Consider the following 17,044-nt stretch of genomic DNA (forward strand, 5'->3'; position numbering starts at 1 on the left):
ATATGATTCTTTAGGGTCTAAATTAAAAGTTTGTAATATACTTTAATTAAAAATTCTCATTAGTATTGTAAGAAAACACTAATTTTACCTGGTCAAAAACAGCTCTGTTTTCAGCACGCCGTTTCAGTGCATGTGTCTTTAAATGATAATGAGCTTTGCTCACCACGCCCCTCTGTTCTGTGCGTACACCGTTTCTAACACAATAACCACGCGTTGTTCATTATAAACGTGGGATTATGAATTATATTGAGAAGGTCGTACATAGAAAACATGCCGTAATGTACCCTGAGTGTAAACCTTAGATGCATTCATTGTGAAGCCTGCAGCAAGGTTTGCAAATTTCGCATAGATTATTATAAATACTAATATAAAGGTTAATAAAACATTACACTCACATTTTCTGGAGGTTCAGCAGGAACACGTTGGTACCGATCCGTTTTTTTCTCGTTTGTAAAGCTGTCTGGTGTGAAATGATTCGCGCAAACATGAAAGCATGGACGATCGTGGGGAATCCCCGTGAGGGAATCCCCGCGTCAATCCTTTGGGCATATCGCTTCAAAAACAAAACTCTTCAACGGCTCGGATTTAGGAACATCCAAATTACTGCTGTGTTCCTTATTTCATCTAAGAACAGAACACCACAATCGCTTAGACGCCATTCTGCTCCAGCATATCCACAATGGCGGACTACTAAGACGGCTGTCACAGCTCACTCAGGGCGGGTCTTGTGTTGCAACACAGCTGTCAATCACAATAGCGGGAGGGGCGTACGATCTTATGACGTCACAATATCGAACGGCTTGATTTCAGAGAGGGTCAAACATATAAGGAGATTAAAACAAAACCACTGGATGGATTTTTATCATGATAGGATGGTTGTGTACAGGCACTGCCAACAGACATTTCAGTGCAATCAACTTGTAAAAGTGCATGTACCATTATATGACCCCTTTAATATGTACCTAATTTAGAACAAATAAAAAAAGAAAACAAACAGGTGGAGTAAATACACAGAAAAATCTGAAATACAGGCTTCATACAATATAACCTGTACGTTATTTATAAAACAATTTAAGAGCACGTGGAATAAAAGAAAGTGTCTTTTTGTTTTACTCCTGGGCACTATTGATCTTTTCTATCTTCTAAAAAGCCTATTGACTTCAAAGGGGAAATTGGTCACATCTTTTTGTATTATATTTGGATTTGTTTTTACTTAAAAAATATATTTTAAACTTTTTTTATGATTACTTATTAGATTTATCAATTTATGAATCCCCTGCAGTTTCTTCACGAACCCCAGTTTGACCCTAGTCTAAAAGTGATCAAAAAATTTCAAAAATGTCAGATTATAACATTTGCAATGTAATTGCAATTACAAATTACAATTTCATCATGTAATTTGAAATCAGTAACGGCCTACAATTTGTATGTAAGTAATCTCGCAAATGCACGAGTAACCTGCAAGCAAGTTAGTCTGCTATTGCATATAAAACACATCGGAATAGTACAGTTGTGAATTCGCTTGTTCATATTATCATTATGAAAAGATATAGGTAAAGGCTTGGCATGCTGTCCATGAAATGAAATAGAAAAATACATAGAAAGATGAATGTAGAAGGTTAGGAGGAGGGATGTCTGCGCGAGTTGATCTACCTTTTGGAACAATCTCCTCCTCCCGTCCCGATCTTCAGAAAGCTGGGCGAGCTTCCGGTCGCATTATGACGTGTGTGCAGGAGCTCATTGGGAATCTGTAAAAAGTCAATCTTCCCGATTGAGATCACGAAGTGAACGTAAACTTGATTTTTTTTTATATAGCTTGCGGCATCCAGGAGTAAATCCATCCATCCACCCACATGTAAGTTCCACTTTGATGAACAATACAAACATGTAAACAAACGCAGCTGGTCACAGGTGAGTTTGCTCAGGCGCATACTTAATGCCACAGGAAGCTCGCTCGCGCTGCAGAGTGCTGTGAACGCGCTAAGGACCGTTTGCCCTGTCTGTTGATTACAGGTAATAATTTTGTAAATAGTGGTCAGTGTCTTGCACAGACCGATTGTTTCGCCTAATAATAAGTCAATGTATCACCAGGAGTCACGGGTGTTCATTTTGTTTTGCCTGCATGGCCTATGTTTTACTCACTCAAAGTGAGGGAGCCTTTGACATGCATTAGGCCTATATGAATCACCAAGGACCCTGGTTTCAGCTAAAAACTTCTTTACTGTTCTAGTAAAAAAAAAAAAACAAACAAAAAAAAAGACACCTACATCTTGGATGGCCTGAAGGTGACTACATGTTTGGGTGAATTATCACTTTGTGGAGGAAATTTAAATTCATGAAAGTAAACATTTCAAATGTTATTAGAAAAGTAAATATAAGCATGCTGGTTGTCTCAGAACATCTGTCAAGAAAACGCCAAGGTAATATTTCATTCTAAGAATTAGGTTTTGCTTGGGCTGCCAACTCTCACGCATTGAGCGTGACTCACGCATTTGACACTTTTCACACGCTCTCACGCCACACATCCGTTTTCTCACGCACAGAAAAATTGCGGAGCAAAGAGGTACTTTTAATATTAAACTTATTCTCAGCACTTAGATTCCGTCAATTTTATTACGAAATTCAGTTTGGCGCTTGTAAGTGACATGACAGATCGCTGAGCGCCTCAGTTCAAGTGCACGTGAACCGATCATCTGTTACTTTTTTATTTAAAGATGCAGTACAACTTACCGAAAGTATACATAATATCGACCAATTAGTGTTTTTCAACCACGGAAAGAGGTCAATATAACAGCAGGAGAACAATTATGTCACATAACGTTACATTTACCTCAGGAAAGCCATTTAATGACCATAGCATGTTAATTGAATAGAAAAAATAGCTAGAGAGGAGATTTTGCTGAGCACTATATTACATATATATATATTTTTTTACTTATGTCATTAAATAATTGTTATTATAACAAAAACTGCATTATATTTAATTTAATTTGTTATTTTTAACCTTTAATAATACCAGCAGATTGGGCCCTCTATGTTTACAGCATTAGGTGAGATTATTTTTTAAAATAAAATTTAAAATAAACATGTATCCAAATTAGTCAATATTGAATCAAAATCGGAATCAAATCACAAGAATGAAATTGAAATCTTGAAATTTTTGTCAAGCAATAATAAAAACTGTATCCTACCAGTCATTGTACAATGTAAACATTGTAACATGTTGTCACTAAACTTCATACAATTCTATTTAGTTACCAAATGTCTTGACAATCACAATTACACTTATTGTGATGCAATATCTGTTTTTACATACCACCAAGCCCCCCCATGGGGTAAGTTGTCACACCAAACAGCCTAACGGCTTTTCATCAAAATATAATCAGTAAAACAACTTTGAAACATAAAGTTATTACATAGCAAAAATATAAAATGTAACTATAAACACATTCATTGTTTTTGACAATTTTTGGTATATTTGTCTACAAAAACGTGAAATTTTTAGGCCTACACCGTTATAGCCCAGGAATAAAATTGAGTTGAATTGAACACACACTGACCTTTTGTGAAAACAAGGCCCAGTAGCTTATGGGGTAAGTTGTCACATTCATGGTAAGGAACTTACCATGAAACAGCTTAATGCAAGTATACACTATAAATTATTGTTGGCTTAACTTAAACAAGTAACCTGTTTGCCTTAAATTTCAGTTCATTGAAACTAAAAATGTAAGTTAAGTTAATACAAAGAATGAGATTGGTTTAATCAACAGAAGCTCAAAATATGTTATCTGAACCACATTCATTTTATAAGTTGATTTGACAAAAGAAAAACGTTGTGATAACAAAATTTTTTGTGAAATGATGAAACAAAAAACAATAATAATAACTATTGTTCCGGCCAACTAATATTTTTAATAAATCTGATGAATTTTTAAAATTTACAACTTGCCCCCAATTTGCCATTTATGAAAAATCCTCTGATCCTTCAACCATTCAGTTCAAATACCTTAATTGTATGGCTGACTCGTGTTTGAATGTAAATTTATGTAGCCCACATTCTTTTGTGCTTTCAAATAATTAAAGTGCATTTTATATTTCTAATAATCTTTAGAATAATGTGATCATTCTTCCCAATTATTTATTTCATCTCTTGAAGTGTGACTTTCCACATTTGGCCACATGAGGGCAGCAGAGAACGCTTGATTTCTGTTACACACAAGAAACGTTCTTCAGGAATCATGAAGGATTGGATTGTAGTTCTCTGTTCAGGGATCATACAGGGTAACGTTACATTCATACAATACATTGTTTCAACTGGTTCTCTAAAGCGGTCTGAACGATGCGTGAATCGTAGCTTACTGAATCCGTTCTTGAGTCAAAACAGTCTACTCACTGAACAGAGAACAGTTGAAAAGTAAGTTTTGATAGTAGGCTACTTTTTAATAGTTGAATAACAAAATGTTTCAAATAAAATGTCAACACGCATGCGGATAGCTTTTATTAAAATGCTCAGCCTTTTCAGCCGAGTGATGTAAATGAATGTTTGTAGGCTACTGTTTATTGTAAAATAAATTACTTTGTTTTATGAGTTAAATCATGGCTGCAACAATTTTGATTTCTTAATTACGACGTGACGTAAAATAATCACTGAATAGTTTTTGAACCGATTCGGTGAAATACATTTTTTATCGTTTTTTTCAGTTCAGTAGGCCTATAGTAGGCCTACTTATTTTTAAATGGCTGATTGATAATGTAAGGCCCGGCCATTTTTTTAGCTGTGCTCATTTATTAAAAGTCTGGAATATTAATAGAAGTTTTCTCTCAAAAATCATATATTTGCCTCTGGAATGGCAAATTTCTCATCTTTCTTTTATGACATGTATGTATATTTCTGGTAACAACTTTGATAATTTGATGTGATTAAACAGTTTTCTTTTTTTCTTCCCAGTAACTTATTTATGTGAGCAGAAAAACATATTTCGTGCAATGCTTTTGTGTTATCTGACCTCAGAGATCCCTATCAGTTGCAATCTCACACAGTTTCACAGTTCTTTACAGCTTTCTGACACAGTTCTGCAGCTTCCCATGATTATAATTTAATTTGTAAGTACAACTAAATATATTTTATGGAAAGAGAAGTAGTTTCATGGTATGTAATATGACTACTGAGTGTGTGATATAACCCATTGTTTGCATGCCATAAATGCCATAGGTCACAAATCGTTTGTCACAGGTGCGGAAAAATCAGGAGTAAACAAAGCACTGGAGACTGGAGACTAAACATTGTAGAGCTTTAGTCTCACAAAGAGCGACAAAGATTAGTCTGTTATGAACTGATAAACGACATGGAGCGGCCCATGAACATCAGAATCCACTGCTGAACTGAATTATGACAAGATTATGGACTTCTGATAAGAACATAAATGACTTAAACGGGACATTCAGGAATGGATCAGACTTCTAAACTCCCATAAGCTACTGTTTGAATCAAACAGACATGTCTGTGTGTACACATAGAGATACTAATGCATGCTCTCCTCAAAATACAGGCTCCATTTCTAGGAAAATGCATGATTATCATTTAGGAAAGAGTCTGTTTTAATACAGATCACTGTCTGTTTGTGCTCAGCTTATCTCAGAGGTGTAGATCTAACAGCTGTAGGCATTTGGTTGTATAAATCTGTATTAGTCTAGCGTAAATCATTCCGACTCAAAGGATCCCAGATGCTCAGGCCAGTCGACATATAATGTTTCTCAGGGAGATAAATCACATCCGACAACTTTTCCACCTGTTGATTCCTCATGTACTATAATGTGTATATTGACAGGCTGAGCAAAAAATCAATAATGAAAATTTTCAATGTTCTTTAAAAGATCTGACATAAGTGTGATCAAATGAGTGAACTATTTCTTTCTTTGAGCAGAAGATCTGCTGAGCTTCAATCCCAAGCCGGAATGTTCTGAGCATGGAGACCCAGAGAAGCACAGAGAAAGATAACATCCTGAAACTGGCGGCCCAGAATGAGGTTCCTGCCGCTTGCAATAAAGATGATGGAGAGCAGAACAAACACGGATAAAAAAAGATGAGTATTGCTTTTGGTCAAGTGTATCTGATTTGGATCTAGTTACCTTTTCAGTCACAATACACTCATCCTTCACGGATGAGTAAAATAATCTAATCTTAAATTCTGGTTTGTGGCTACCCTTGTGCTGTCATTGATGAAAGCACCTTTACAATATTGGATCTTATTGGATGTGGTTTTCAGATGAAGGGTCATAGCACAATAAATGGCCTGAATTAAACTGGCTCTAGGATGCACCTGCTTTTTTGGGGGATGCATTTCTGTGCAGATGGATTTTATGATACAAGTGAATATAATATACAGTTCTCAACAGATGAGAGGAAACCGTTAAATGGGGGAATCTTATGAAACCCTTTAAGTTTTCTGGTCATCACCACCATAAGAAAATCTCGCCAGTTTTTATTACCATGATGCATAACTGTAATGGGGAAAAAAATAGCACATTTTAAATAGTAAAATATGTATTCATCAGGTATTATGTTTTGTTATATTTTTTGCACTGCCTTTTATTTATGCTTTTTGAAATATTCATATTATAATATTTTTAAAACATTTCTTATGCTTAAAGGATTAGTTCACTTTAAAAAAAAAAGTGCGGATAATTTACTCACCCCTGATGTCATCCAAGATATCCATGTCTTTCTTTCTTCAGTTGAAAAGAAATTAAAGTTTTTGAGGAAAACATTCCAGGGTTTTTCTTTATGTAATGGACTTCAATGGCAACCAACGGTTCGAAGGTTTAAATGTATGTCTCAATGCAGCTTCAAAGGCTTGACACGATCCCAGACGAGAATTAGGGTCTTATCTAGCGAAACGATCTGTCATTTTCTAAAAAAAAAAATATATATATACTTTTTAACCACAAATGCTCATCGTGTACCATCTCTGAGATTCGCCACACATTGCGTCATCACGTTGGAAAGGTCACGCGTCACGTCATCTGTCTAAGTTATTTGTCTGTGTACTCCGGTTCAAAAAGGTCCATCTCATTTTCTCCTCCAACTTCACAATCGTCCGACATCTTTGTTTTAATTGATTATTATTATTTTGTTATTTTTTTTCGTGACCTTTCCAACGTGATGACGTAATACGTGGTGCTTCTCAGAGATGGTACAACGACTGGCATTTGTGGTTAAAAAGTATATATATATAGAAAATTAGTTTCTAATTTTTTTTTAGAAAATGACAGATCGTTTCACTAGATAAGACCCTTATTTCTTGACTCGGATCGTCTAGAGACTTTGAAGCTGCATTGATTCTGACATTTGAACCTTCTTTGAACATTGGTATAGTTGGTTGCCATTGAAGTCCATTCTGTGGAGAGAAATCCTGGAATGTTTTCCTCAAAAACCTTAATTTCTTTTCGACTGAAGAAAGAAAGACATGGATATCTTGGATGACATCGGGGTGAGAAAATTATCAGCAAATTTTTTTTTAAACTGAACTAATCCTTTAATATGTCACATTGGGAATGGTTTGCAATGGAAAACAATTTAAGTCATTTTAAATACAAATATAATAATAATAAAAATTTATTTTTAAAATTAAATAGTTTTGATTTTAGGGATAAATATGACATGTTTTTGTGATTCACTCATCACCCTTATGAAAAGTGTGTGTGTATGTATGTATGTATATATATATATATATATATATATATATATATATATATATATATATATATATAATATTTGCGGACTCCATTTGATGTTTCCCTCATTAAAAAATAAAAATAAAAATAGTTTTCTTAATCTCAGTGGCATGGGATTTTGTGACTTTTGTTACATTATCTATCTAAAAACAAAAAAACGGGCTTCATTTGATTGTTCTGAAGGTATGTAAAAAAAAAAAAAAACACACTCGTGGTCTTCGGGGGTCCGGGCCCACATTGAAAAGGAATGGGAAAGGCGAAAAATTAAGATTTTTTTTTTAGTAAGTTCATTGTTTTAATAAAATCCATAAATGCAACATAATTCTCTCAAACAGAAACGAAAGGCCTAGTATTAGAGCACAAATGCAATGTGAAACAAATGTTCACACACACATGAGGTGTGACTGCTGCAGACAGCATTTGTAGAGTTTAGCAAACAAAATAAGCCACAAATGTAGATATGAAGGGGTGACACCAAACACTCTCTCACACACACACACACACACACACACACACACACACACACACACACACACACACACACACTCTTGTACATCTATCTTTATGAGGACATTCATTGACACAATGCAATCTCTAGCCGCTTACCCTAACCTTACCCATCACAACTAAGTGCCTAACCCAAACCCTGACCCTAAACCGACCCTTAACCTAATTATAACCATATCCCTAAAACCAAGTCTTGACTCTCAAACAGGCCTTTAAAGGGGTCTCAGAAAGTGAGGAGTGGCCAAAATGTCCTCACTGTACTCTCTTTGTCCTCACTCCAGTGGTCTAAAACTCAAACTGGTCCTCACAAAGATAGTTGTACAAATAACACACACACACGCACGCACGCACGCACACCAGCAGATGGCAGAATTCTGCCTATAAGACCTAGATTAATATCCAGAAACAACTTTTTAGATCATCATTAAAATATAGTTTTTTTTCCAGAAATAATTAATCAAGCAAATTGCAAAAAAAAAAAAAAAATCTAGGTCTGTCACAATATCTATACAATATCTATCTGTGTGTATGTGTATATCTATACACAATATACAAAATAACTTTGAAATAAGCGCTGGCAAGGTCCAATACTGTTAATTATAGCTCTTTAAAATGCTTTTAAATGAAAAATTAAAAAACAGACATGACGAAATAGTTTCAAGCTCATTCATTCTGACGTTTGCATTTAATAAATCAGAGTGTCCATCAGACACTGTATTAAAAACACTGGGGTGGTGTTTATAAAATGCTCTTCTACAATATCATATCACATGTGCCGTTCATATTCATAAACATACCATAGCTTACGCAAACATCCACGCACAATAGGAGTGACTGTTGTCCCTTATTCTTAGCCAAGAAGAGGCTCATCAAAACCTCAGAGACTGAAAGGTCAAAGCCTAAATAGACTGTATACTAAATTTTTATGTATTTATTTGAATGGTTTGTATTATTATTTAGATTTATTTTAAATTTGAGTATAGTCTGGACACTGCGATATTTCGTTCTTTCATAAAAATGTAATCACATTGGGTTTCACATTGTACTTGGTTTATAAACCATTATGTTAATAAAGGGGTGGTTGAGTATGATTTAACTTTTTTAACTTTAGTTAGTGTGTAATGTTGCTGTTTGAGCATAAACAACATCTGCAAAGTTACAACGCTCAAAGTTCAAAGCAAAGGGAAATATTTGCTTTTAAAGAAATCGCTTTTTAAGGACTACAACAAACGGCTGGTAGAGACTACACGACATTCCTCCCGGGTTAGTGACATCACTAACCCTAAAATTTACATAAACCCCACCCCCCCTGAACACAATTTATAGATTAACAAGACAGAATATGCTAATCAGTGACTAGAAGATAACTACACATAAGCTACATAAATTCATCAACCATTCAGAAACGTCCTGTTGCTTCTACATGTTGTCTTGAGTCTCTCTATCATTTTCTGACTCCGGTTTGAACATAAAAGGCTAAAAGTTTTAGAAATTTTCAGTGCATGTCTGTGTGAGGTAAAAGGACACAAGCTGTCCTGTGCCGGGAGTAGCAGCTCATTTGCATTTAAAGGAACAGACACAAGACAAGTTTGTGCTCACCCTCAAAAAGTGACAATTTTAAGATGCTATATAAAAATATCTGTGGGGTATTTTGAGCTAAAACTTCACATTCACACTCTGGGGACATCAAAGACTTACTTTACATCTTGTAAAAAGGGCATTATACGACCCCTTTAATAAAATAACTAAATATTTTATGGAACAATATAGATATTTAACATAAAAATATTTAAAAGTTTATCCCCCGGTTTCACATACAAGGCCTTAGCCTAACCCTAGACTAAAATGCATGTTTGAGCTTTTTTAACTGAAAGCAACACTTGCTTTCTGACATATCTGACATATCTTCACTGACATGTCTTAAAATATGTCACTGCCATTGTTTTGTCTCAAGATGCACGCCAGTAATGTGTTTTTTTTCTAAGGCACGTATTTAAAAGCTACTTAGATGGCCTAATCCTAGCTTAATCTAAGCCCTGTCTGTGAAACCAGGCCTATATATATACTGAAATTTAATAGTTAAGATCAGGGGTTCCAGTCCCTAAATGTAAGTATGAGCAATAGTAATGATTTGTCTTCTGAAAGCTGAACGCTCTGTGAGTAGTAAGAAGGAAGAAAGTGTTGGGTATCGAAAGTGCAAGTGATAAATGTGTGTGTGTGTGTGTGGGTGGAGGGAAGAGGGTGTGTTTGTGGTTTTTTACTCTGTACACTATTGACCTTCCTTAGCTTCTTCAAAACTATGGGGAACAAAGAGTTAGACTTAAAAGCATTAAGCAAATATTTTCTTCTTTATATAAATGTACATGTGAGTAATGATCAACGTTAGAGAGTCTTGGCCAGTGTTTGTTGTGAAGTTACTGAAATGTTCTCTAGGGACTGGACATATTTCACATTTTACCCTGCAACACAAACCATCAGGACAGCTCGATTTGTCTTTATATCTCTTGTTTACAGTTACTTTGTGATTTTTAGCCTTTTGTCTTGTGGGCCATACAGACAGTATGCAAACACACAATATTCAAAAGACTTTCTCTAGACTCAGTGTATCATTTAACAATTCCCCACCGTGATGAATTCAATGTTAGTGCACTGCATTTGGCAGCGGAAGGACAGTTTCTGGGAATGAGCGTATGAGTAAAGGGCCTCTGAAAAACACTCTTATCTCAGGCACAGAAATAGCTGACCACATCTATGATCACATCTTAAACCATTGGTCAATTTAAAGTTCTCATATTTGTTCATTTATTCACTTTATGACGTAAAATGTATGTCTAATAGTAAATGCTTTATCTCAGTGGGAAATGTTTAGATTATGAATGTATGGCAAACAAATATGTTTTAGCTTACTGTCCTCAATTTGTAATGATAGATAGATAGATAGATAGATAGATAGATAGATAGATAGATAGATAGATAGATAGATAGATAGACAACACACAACAATGTTTACTCTCACGTCAACACAAAATGCATGCATTGTGGTGCTCTGCTCTCATGAATGTGTGTTGGAGAATAATATTTTGTAAGTAAAGTGGTAAATTATGTTTTTTTTTGCACAAACAAAGCACTGGCTTCGCTTCTTAAAATTGAGTTTAAACCACTTGAGTCACATGGATTACTTTCATGATCTTTATTACCTTTCTGGGGTTTGAAAGTGGTAGTTGCGTAGCTGTCAATGGATGGACAGAAAACTCAGATTTCATTAAAAAGAGCTTAATTTGTGTTCTGAAGATGAACGGAAGTCTTATGGGTGTGGAACAACATGAGGGTGAGTAATGACAGCATTTCCATTTTGGGGAAACTAACCCTTTAACGTTATTTAAAAAAAAAATCCTCCAGGTTTTTTTTTTTTGTACAAAATTAAGAATGTGCTTAAATATATATATAATATCATTCCGTAAACTCATAAACACATTTTTACAGCATAAAACATTATTAAGTGGTTTGTAGTTTTCAACATATTTTTACTGATGTTTCCATCAGTATGACAAGTAACTTTTGTTATCTTGGTGACAAATCAGCACAGTTTGCAACAACAACGTAGAACACATCACAGAAAACTGAACATTTACGTTTACAAGGCATAAAAATAAATGTACAAGATGAAGTGTAAGATTTTCAGTGGCAACACAAAACTCCCAGGTCAACATGACAAACTTATTGTTGAGCCCCTCGGATAAATAGATGTGATTACTAACTAATAGAGTGTTTTGTTCTTTTACAATACAGTTAAAAAGTTATAATATGCCTTAATGAGCATAATGCCTGGTTCAGATTACACGATTTTCTTGTCTGTTACGATAGTCACTGTGTCAGATTACGCGATTTTGACTCCTAAAATCTTGTCTTGTCGTGGACAAGAAACGTCAGACTACACGTTGCTTTCCGACCAGTCATCGTGTGCTGTCTCACACGCACACATTCAATCGCACATATACACACGCATTCACACACACACGCGCACACACACTCTCGCTCACACAAACGCACTCACTCACGCACGCACGCACGCACGCACGCTCGCTCGCTCGCTCACTCACTCACTCACTCGTGCACACACACACTCACTCACTCACTCTTGGCGCAACCCGTCGTGGAGGACCATAAAAAAATTTAAACATGCTAGTCTTTTTATGGTGATGTCGTGAAGCATCGGTTGTCGCCCACTATGACACACTTTACGAGATGAAACGATCGAATCTTGCGTCCCGACGCCCGTTGTCGTTTACGAATCCCCACGACACCCTACGTCAAATGGATCGTGCCAAAATCGGGCTAAAATCGTGTAATCTGAACCAGGCATAAGAGATCTTACCGACCCCAAACTTTTAAACAGTAGTTTATATAAAGCATTTAATGCATGACAGAACAATCAATTGAAACATCCTACGACTCATTGTCCACTCGTCAAAGCGCAATATCTCTGTTGTTCTGTCCTCCTCTCCAGCGGTTTCTGAGTTTCCGCATCACCATGCGGATGGGCTCAGTGTACTGCTTGTTGGCCAGTCCCAGTATCAGCGGAATGACGGCCATGCTCCCGATTCCCGTACAGGACATGATGATGTACAGAGAGGAGCTTGGCAAGCTCACGCCGCTCTGCAGAGCCGTCACAGACATGAGTTGGTAGATGATATACGGCACCCAGCAGACCAAGAACGTGAGGGACACGGCGGCCACGCATTTGGCGTAACGCAGGTTAAGCTGCTGCTCGTGGTCCGTCGGCTGCTGCTGCTGAAGACGGTCCACGGCCCGGTGGAGCTTGCAGATGTTCTGCAGCTGCTTGTGTGCGATCCACAACACCCGTCCCATCATGCCCACGATGGACAGCATGGCCGGCAGAACCAGTCCGCACACTTCCAGGTAAATGAAGGCCTTGGGAAAAACCTGTTTGTAGGAGCAAACCTCATCCTCTTTGGAAGTGTTACCAACTGTGTTTGATCTCAGTAACGTCTCGTTTGGGTTGGAGCTCTTGTTGGCATTGGGTTCCACCCAATTATTCCATCCAAAAGCAGGGAGGGATGCGTATAGCAACGGCGGGAGCCAAACTGTTAATAAGGCCAATGGGAAGTAGCGGTGAACCCAGAACTGGCTGTGGTGGAGCGGGCTGACGATACACAGGTATCGCTCGTAATGCACCATCACCAGATTGAAGAGGAACGACAAGAACAGAAAGTTGGGGAAGATGTACATCACCAAACAGTGCTTGAAGTCCAGATGCCGGTCTAATGTCATGCGGGGAATGAAAGGCAGGGTGATGCCCGTGCACAAGTCGGCCACCAGAAGACTCAAGAAGAAGTAGTTAGGGGTGTTGTGCAGCTGCCGGTTGCAGGCGATGCCTATGATAATGAAGAGGTTGGAGAAGATGATGATTGTGGAGAGTGGAACTGTCAGATAGAAGATCAGTTTCTCTTTGCTCATCTTGTCGTCTGGACTCATGATGAAGAGCTGTTCCCCACTGGACTAAACCAGACTAAACCTTCTCCATCCACTGTGAGAGTCCTGAAAATATAAGTAAAATATAGTAAACAGGTCTTGCCTATTATATCTGTTCAGTTGCTTGGAGACGTAATCATTCATCTTAGCACTACCGGTTTGTTTTACTTCCCTTTTATATAAGACAGAATGAGAGTTAACATCTGACCCTCCTGAAAGGAATAGGTCACACAAAAAATGAAAACTCTCATGGTTAACATTTTCATTTAAATTCATATGCTATTATTTATTTCTGTGGAACAGTGTTTTTTTTATATGTCATTCCTGTACCATTTTTAAATCAATAGTCTGAATTAGTCTTTATTTTTATATTTTCATTTGAAAGTTTTAGTAATTGTGTTGTGTTTGTCATTTTTTATTTATTTTTATATTTCAATTTAGTTTTTATTAGTATGTGTTATTAGTCACTGATAGATCTTTCCCGCCAGTGAAGCTGTGAAATTGCTGAAAGATTCTGCTAAAAAAACAGCATATGGGTTTGGAACTATATGGGTCAATTAAGAATTTTCATGCCTTTAACATCTGATCAGTTTGAATTCAATATCTTTTTTTAGTATTTGACCTTTCCACTGGTCAAAACATCTAGTAAATCGGATGTTTCTTTATCATGATGCACAGTTATCACTCAAAATTACTCTACTTCTAATGCTGGAGTTGACACAGTAAAGACAGAGAATGCAGATAAAAACCACAACCAAAGCTGCATGACCCCAAAGTATTAGAGGGAACACGTTAACCTTTTTATAGGTCATAAAAGCCAGTGCTGCACAATTGCATTCGGCTAATGTTTAAATATTCATATAGGTTCTTGTTTCCATTTGTATTAAACAATGGTGGCATGACTGCTATCAAATGTCCATCACTTGCACCAAGCAAACTTTCCTTCTCATTCAAGGTGTAAATACACTGAAGTTCAGTGTTGCTTTCTGTTGTCTTTTCCCTTGAAGATAATGATTCACTTTATATTTAAAAAGCCAATAACCAATATATTGCCCTATAAATATAATTCCAAATTTTTATGTAATTTTTGAGAACCTGGTTACAAAAAACAAAAGTTTCACCATTAAAAGCCATGTCCTAAGTACACAATTATAATGTTCTCATTATAATTTTATGTAGCCTATGACAGACTTGCGCTGCACATGTTGCACTTCACAGTATTTTCTTTTTGAAGTGATTCCAATCATATTTCAAGGAATTCAAAACCATCATGGCGAACAGTGCACATCTGAAGTGTCTTAGCTGAGGGAAATCATTTATTATTTATCAGCTTTAATATATCAGCCACATTTTCTTATCGGCTGACAACGATAACATTAAAAAAGAACATATATCAGCCGGTACCAATATGGTGACTGATATATTGTGCATCCCAAGTCATTTTTAATGCAAAATTTTCTTTTGAAAACAAAAAACCAACAAAGCAATATAAGTAGAGAAATCAGACTTTTGTTTCCCAGTGCACTTGAAATGAGGCAGTGCAACTAAAAGAAACATGTCTGTCAAATACTCACCTTACAAATAATGTTAATCTTCATACATTAGACTCACATAAGATGTTCCAGCCATGTGTGAATCAGTGATCCTGTGAGGTTCTCTCACATGTGAACTCTTCTGTGTTCCTCTCTCCTCTCACCAGCATTTGCGGACAGAGATCTGAGTTGTGTTCACAGTAGTCAGCAGGATGCTTCTTAAAGAGACAGTGACCTCATTCTGACTTCGGCCATGAAGCATCACAAGAGAGGTATTTCAACTCAGGAAGCAACAGTTTACACTGGATTTATGAGATGGATGTGGGAGGCATGGAAACATGCAATGCTGATATCTAATTGTATATTTCTATCATAAAAATAGTTTAATTACATTGAAGGGGTAGTTCGTGCAACTAGTATAAACTAAAAAGAGTGTTGCACAACATTTGTACTACTATGCAGTAGAATATACTCTAACATTTAAGTGTTTTTTAAAATGAAATGAATGGGTTAGTTCACACAAAAAGGAAATATTTGTCATTTACTCATCCTTATGTCATTCCAACCCGGTAATTTCTTTTTTCTTCTGTGAAACACAAAATGAGATGTTAGGAAAAATGTATGAGCTGGTCTTTTATAATTTACAGTGAAAGTAGATGGTGATTTACACTACTGTTCAAAAGTTTTAGAAAGATGTCTCTTATGCTCACTAAGGCTGTATTTGTTTGATCAAAAATACAGTAAAAACACTAATATTGTTGTAATTTATTCCTGTGATCAAAGCTGAATTTTCAGCATCTTTACTCCAGTCTTCAGTGTCACATGATCCTTCAGAAATCATTCTAATATGCTGATTTTCAATTATTAACTATACTTATAAACTTTTATCATAAACTATAATTATTATTGTTATCAATGTTGAAAACTGATTTTTGTGGAAACTGTATATTTTAGTACAAATACATTTTTTCCCCAGGATTATCTGATGAAAAGAACAAGTTTATTTTAAATTGAACTCTTTTGCAACATTATAAACGTCTTTACTGTCACATTTGATTCATTTAATGCATCCTTTCTGAATAAAAGTAATAAATTCTTAAAAAAAACAAAACAAATCTTACCGACCCCAAATGTTTGAACTTTAGTGTATACTTCCAAAAGGGACAAAAGTAGCCGTGCACTATATTTCAAGTCTTCTGAAGCTATATGATATGAAAAATTAGGTTATTGTTTATTTGTTCTGTGACATGCAAAATGGCAATTGCTTTCAGTGACTTTCAAATCTTTCAGATTAAAATGAACAAAACAACATTAGGCTGAGAAAAAAGATGACAACATTTTAAATGCTTGAGATGCTTTAGACCTTAGATACATCCAAACATTCTTTACTTACTGTACATAGTCTGCAAGGTCTCTACTGTACTCTAACAGCAGTGATGCATGAGAACAACATTCAGTTTGCTGAGAAAAAGCAGGCGGGCGGCAGTCAGGCTTGCTTTGCCTGGTGCCACAGCAAACACATCTATCAGCCTCTGTGTCATTTTCCACAGGTTCCCCTCGGATGGCCTCATCCCTGAGATACGCGGCGTCACAAGTGCAGAAACACACAAACACATACAGACCTAGGAAAAACACATAAAAAGAAAGGCCTGTGTTACGTAATTAAATACGCATTGTGGGATGAGGGACAGGAAATGGACACTTGGACATTCTGTGGCTGTTTTCCTGAGTGGTCAGAAGTGAAACAGTTATGGATGGAGGATATCGCTCATCTGATG

At 36.3% G+C, this 17,044-nt stretch overlaps 1 protein-coding gene across 2 annotated transcripts; it reads right to left on the minus strand.

Annotated features, from left to right (window-relative positions):
- Window positions 1-11,418: 11,418 nt before the first annotated feature.
- On the minus strand, window positions 11,419-15,444 carry gpbar1 (G protein-coupled bile acid receptor 1). 2 transcript variants are annotated; one of them, XM_081367458.1, is made up of 2 exons: window positions 15,346-15,444; window positions 11,419-13,800 (listed from the first exon to the last, which is right to left on the minus strand). In XM_081367458.1, the coding sequence occupies exon 2, from the start codon at window positions 13,735-13,737 to the stop codon at window positions 12,709-12,711; it is 1,029 nt and encodes a 342-aa protein (XP_081223584.1). In that variant the 5' UTR covers window positions 13,738-13,800; window positions 15,346-15,444; the 3' UTR covers window positions 11,419-12,708. The 2 variants fall into 2 exon arrangements, with proteins under 2 accessions (XP_081223584.1, XP_081223583.1); XM_081367457.1 differs by having other exon boundaries at window positions 15,309-15,428.
- Between the last annotated feature and the right edge of the window lie 1,600 nt (window positions 15,445-17,044).

The sequence above is a fragment of the Scardinius erythrophthalmus genome (genome assembly GCF_964197995.2).
Source record: "Scardinius erythrophthalmus genome assembly, chromosome: 6".
Taxonomy (NCBI): Eukaryota; Metazoa; Chordata; class Actinopteri; order Cypriniformes; family Leuciscidae; genus Scardinius; species Scardinius erythrophthalmus.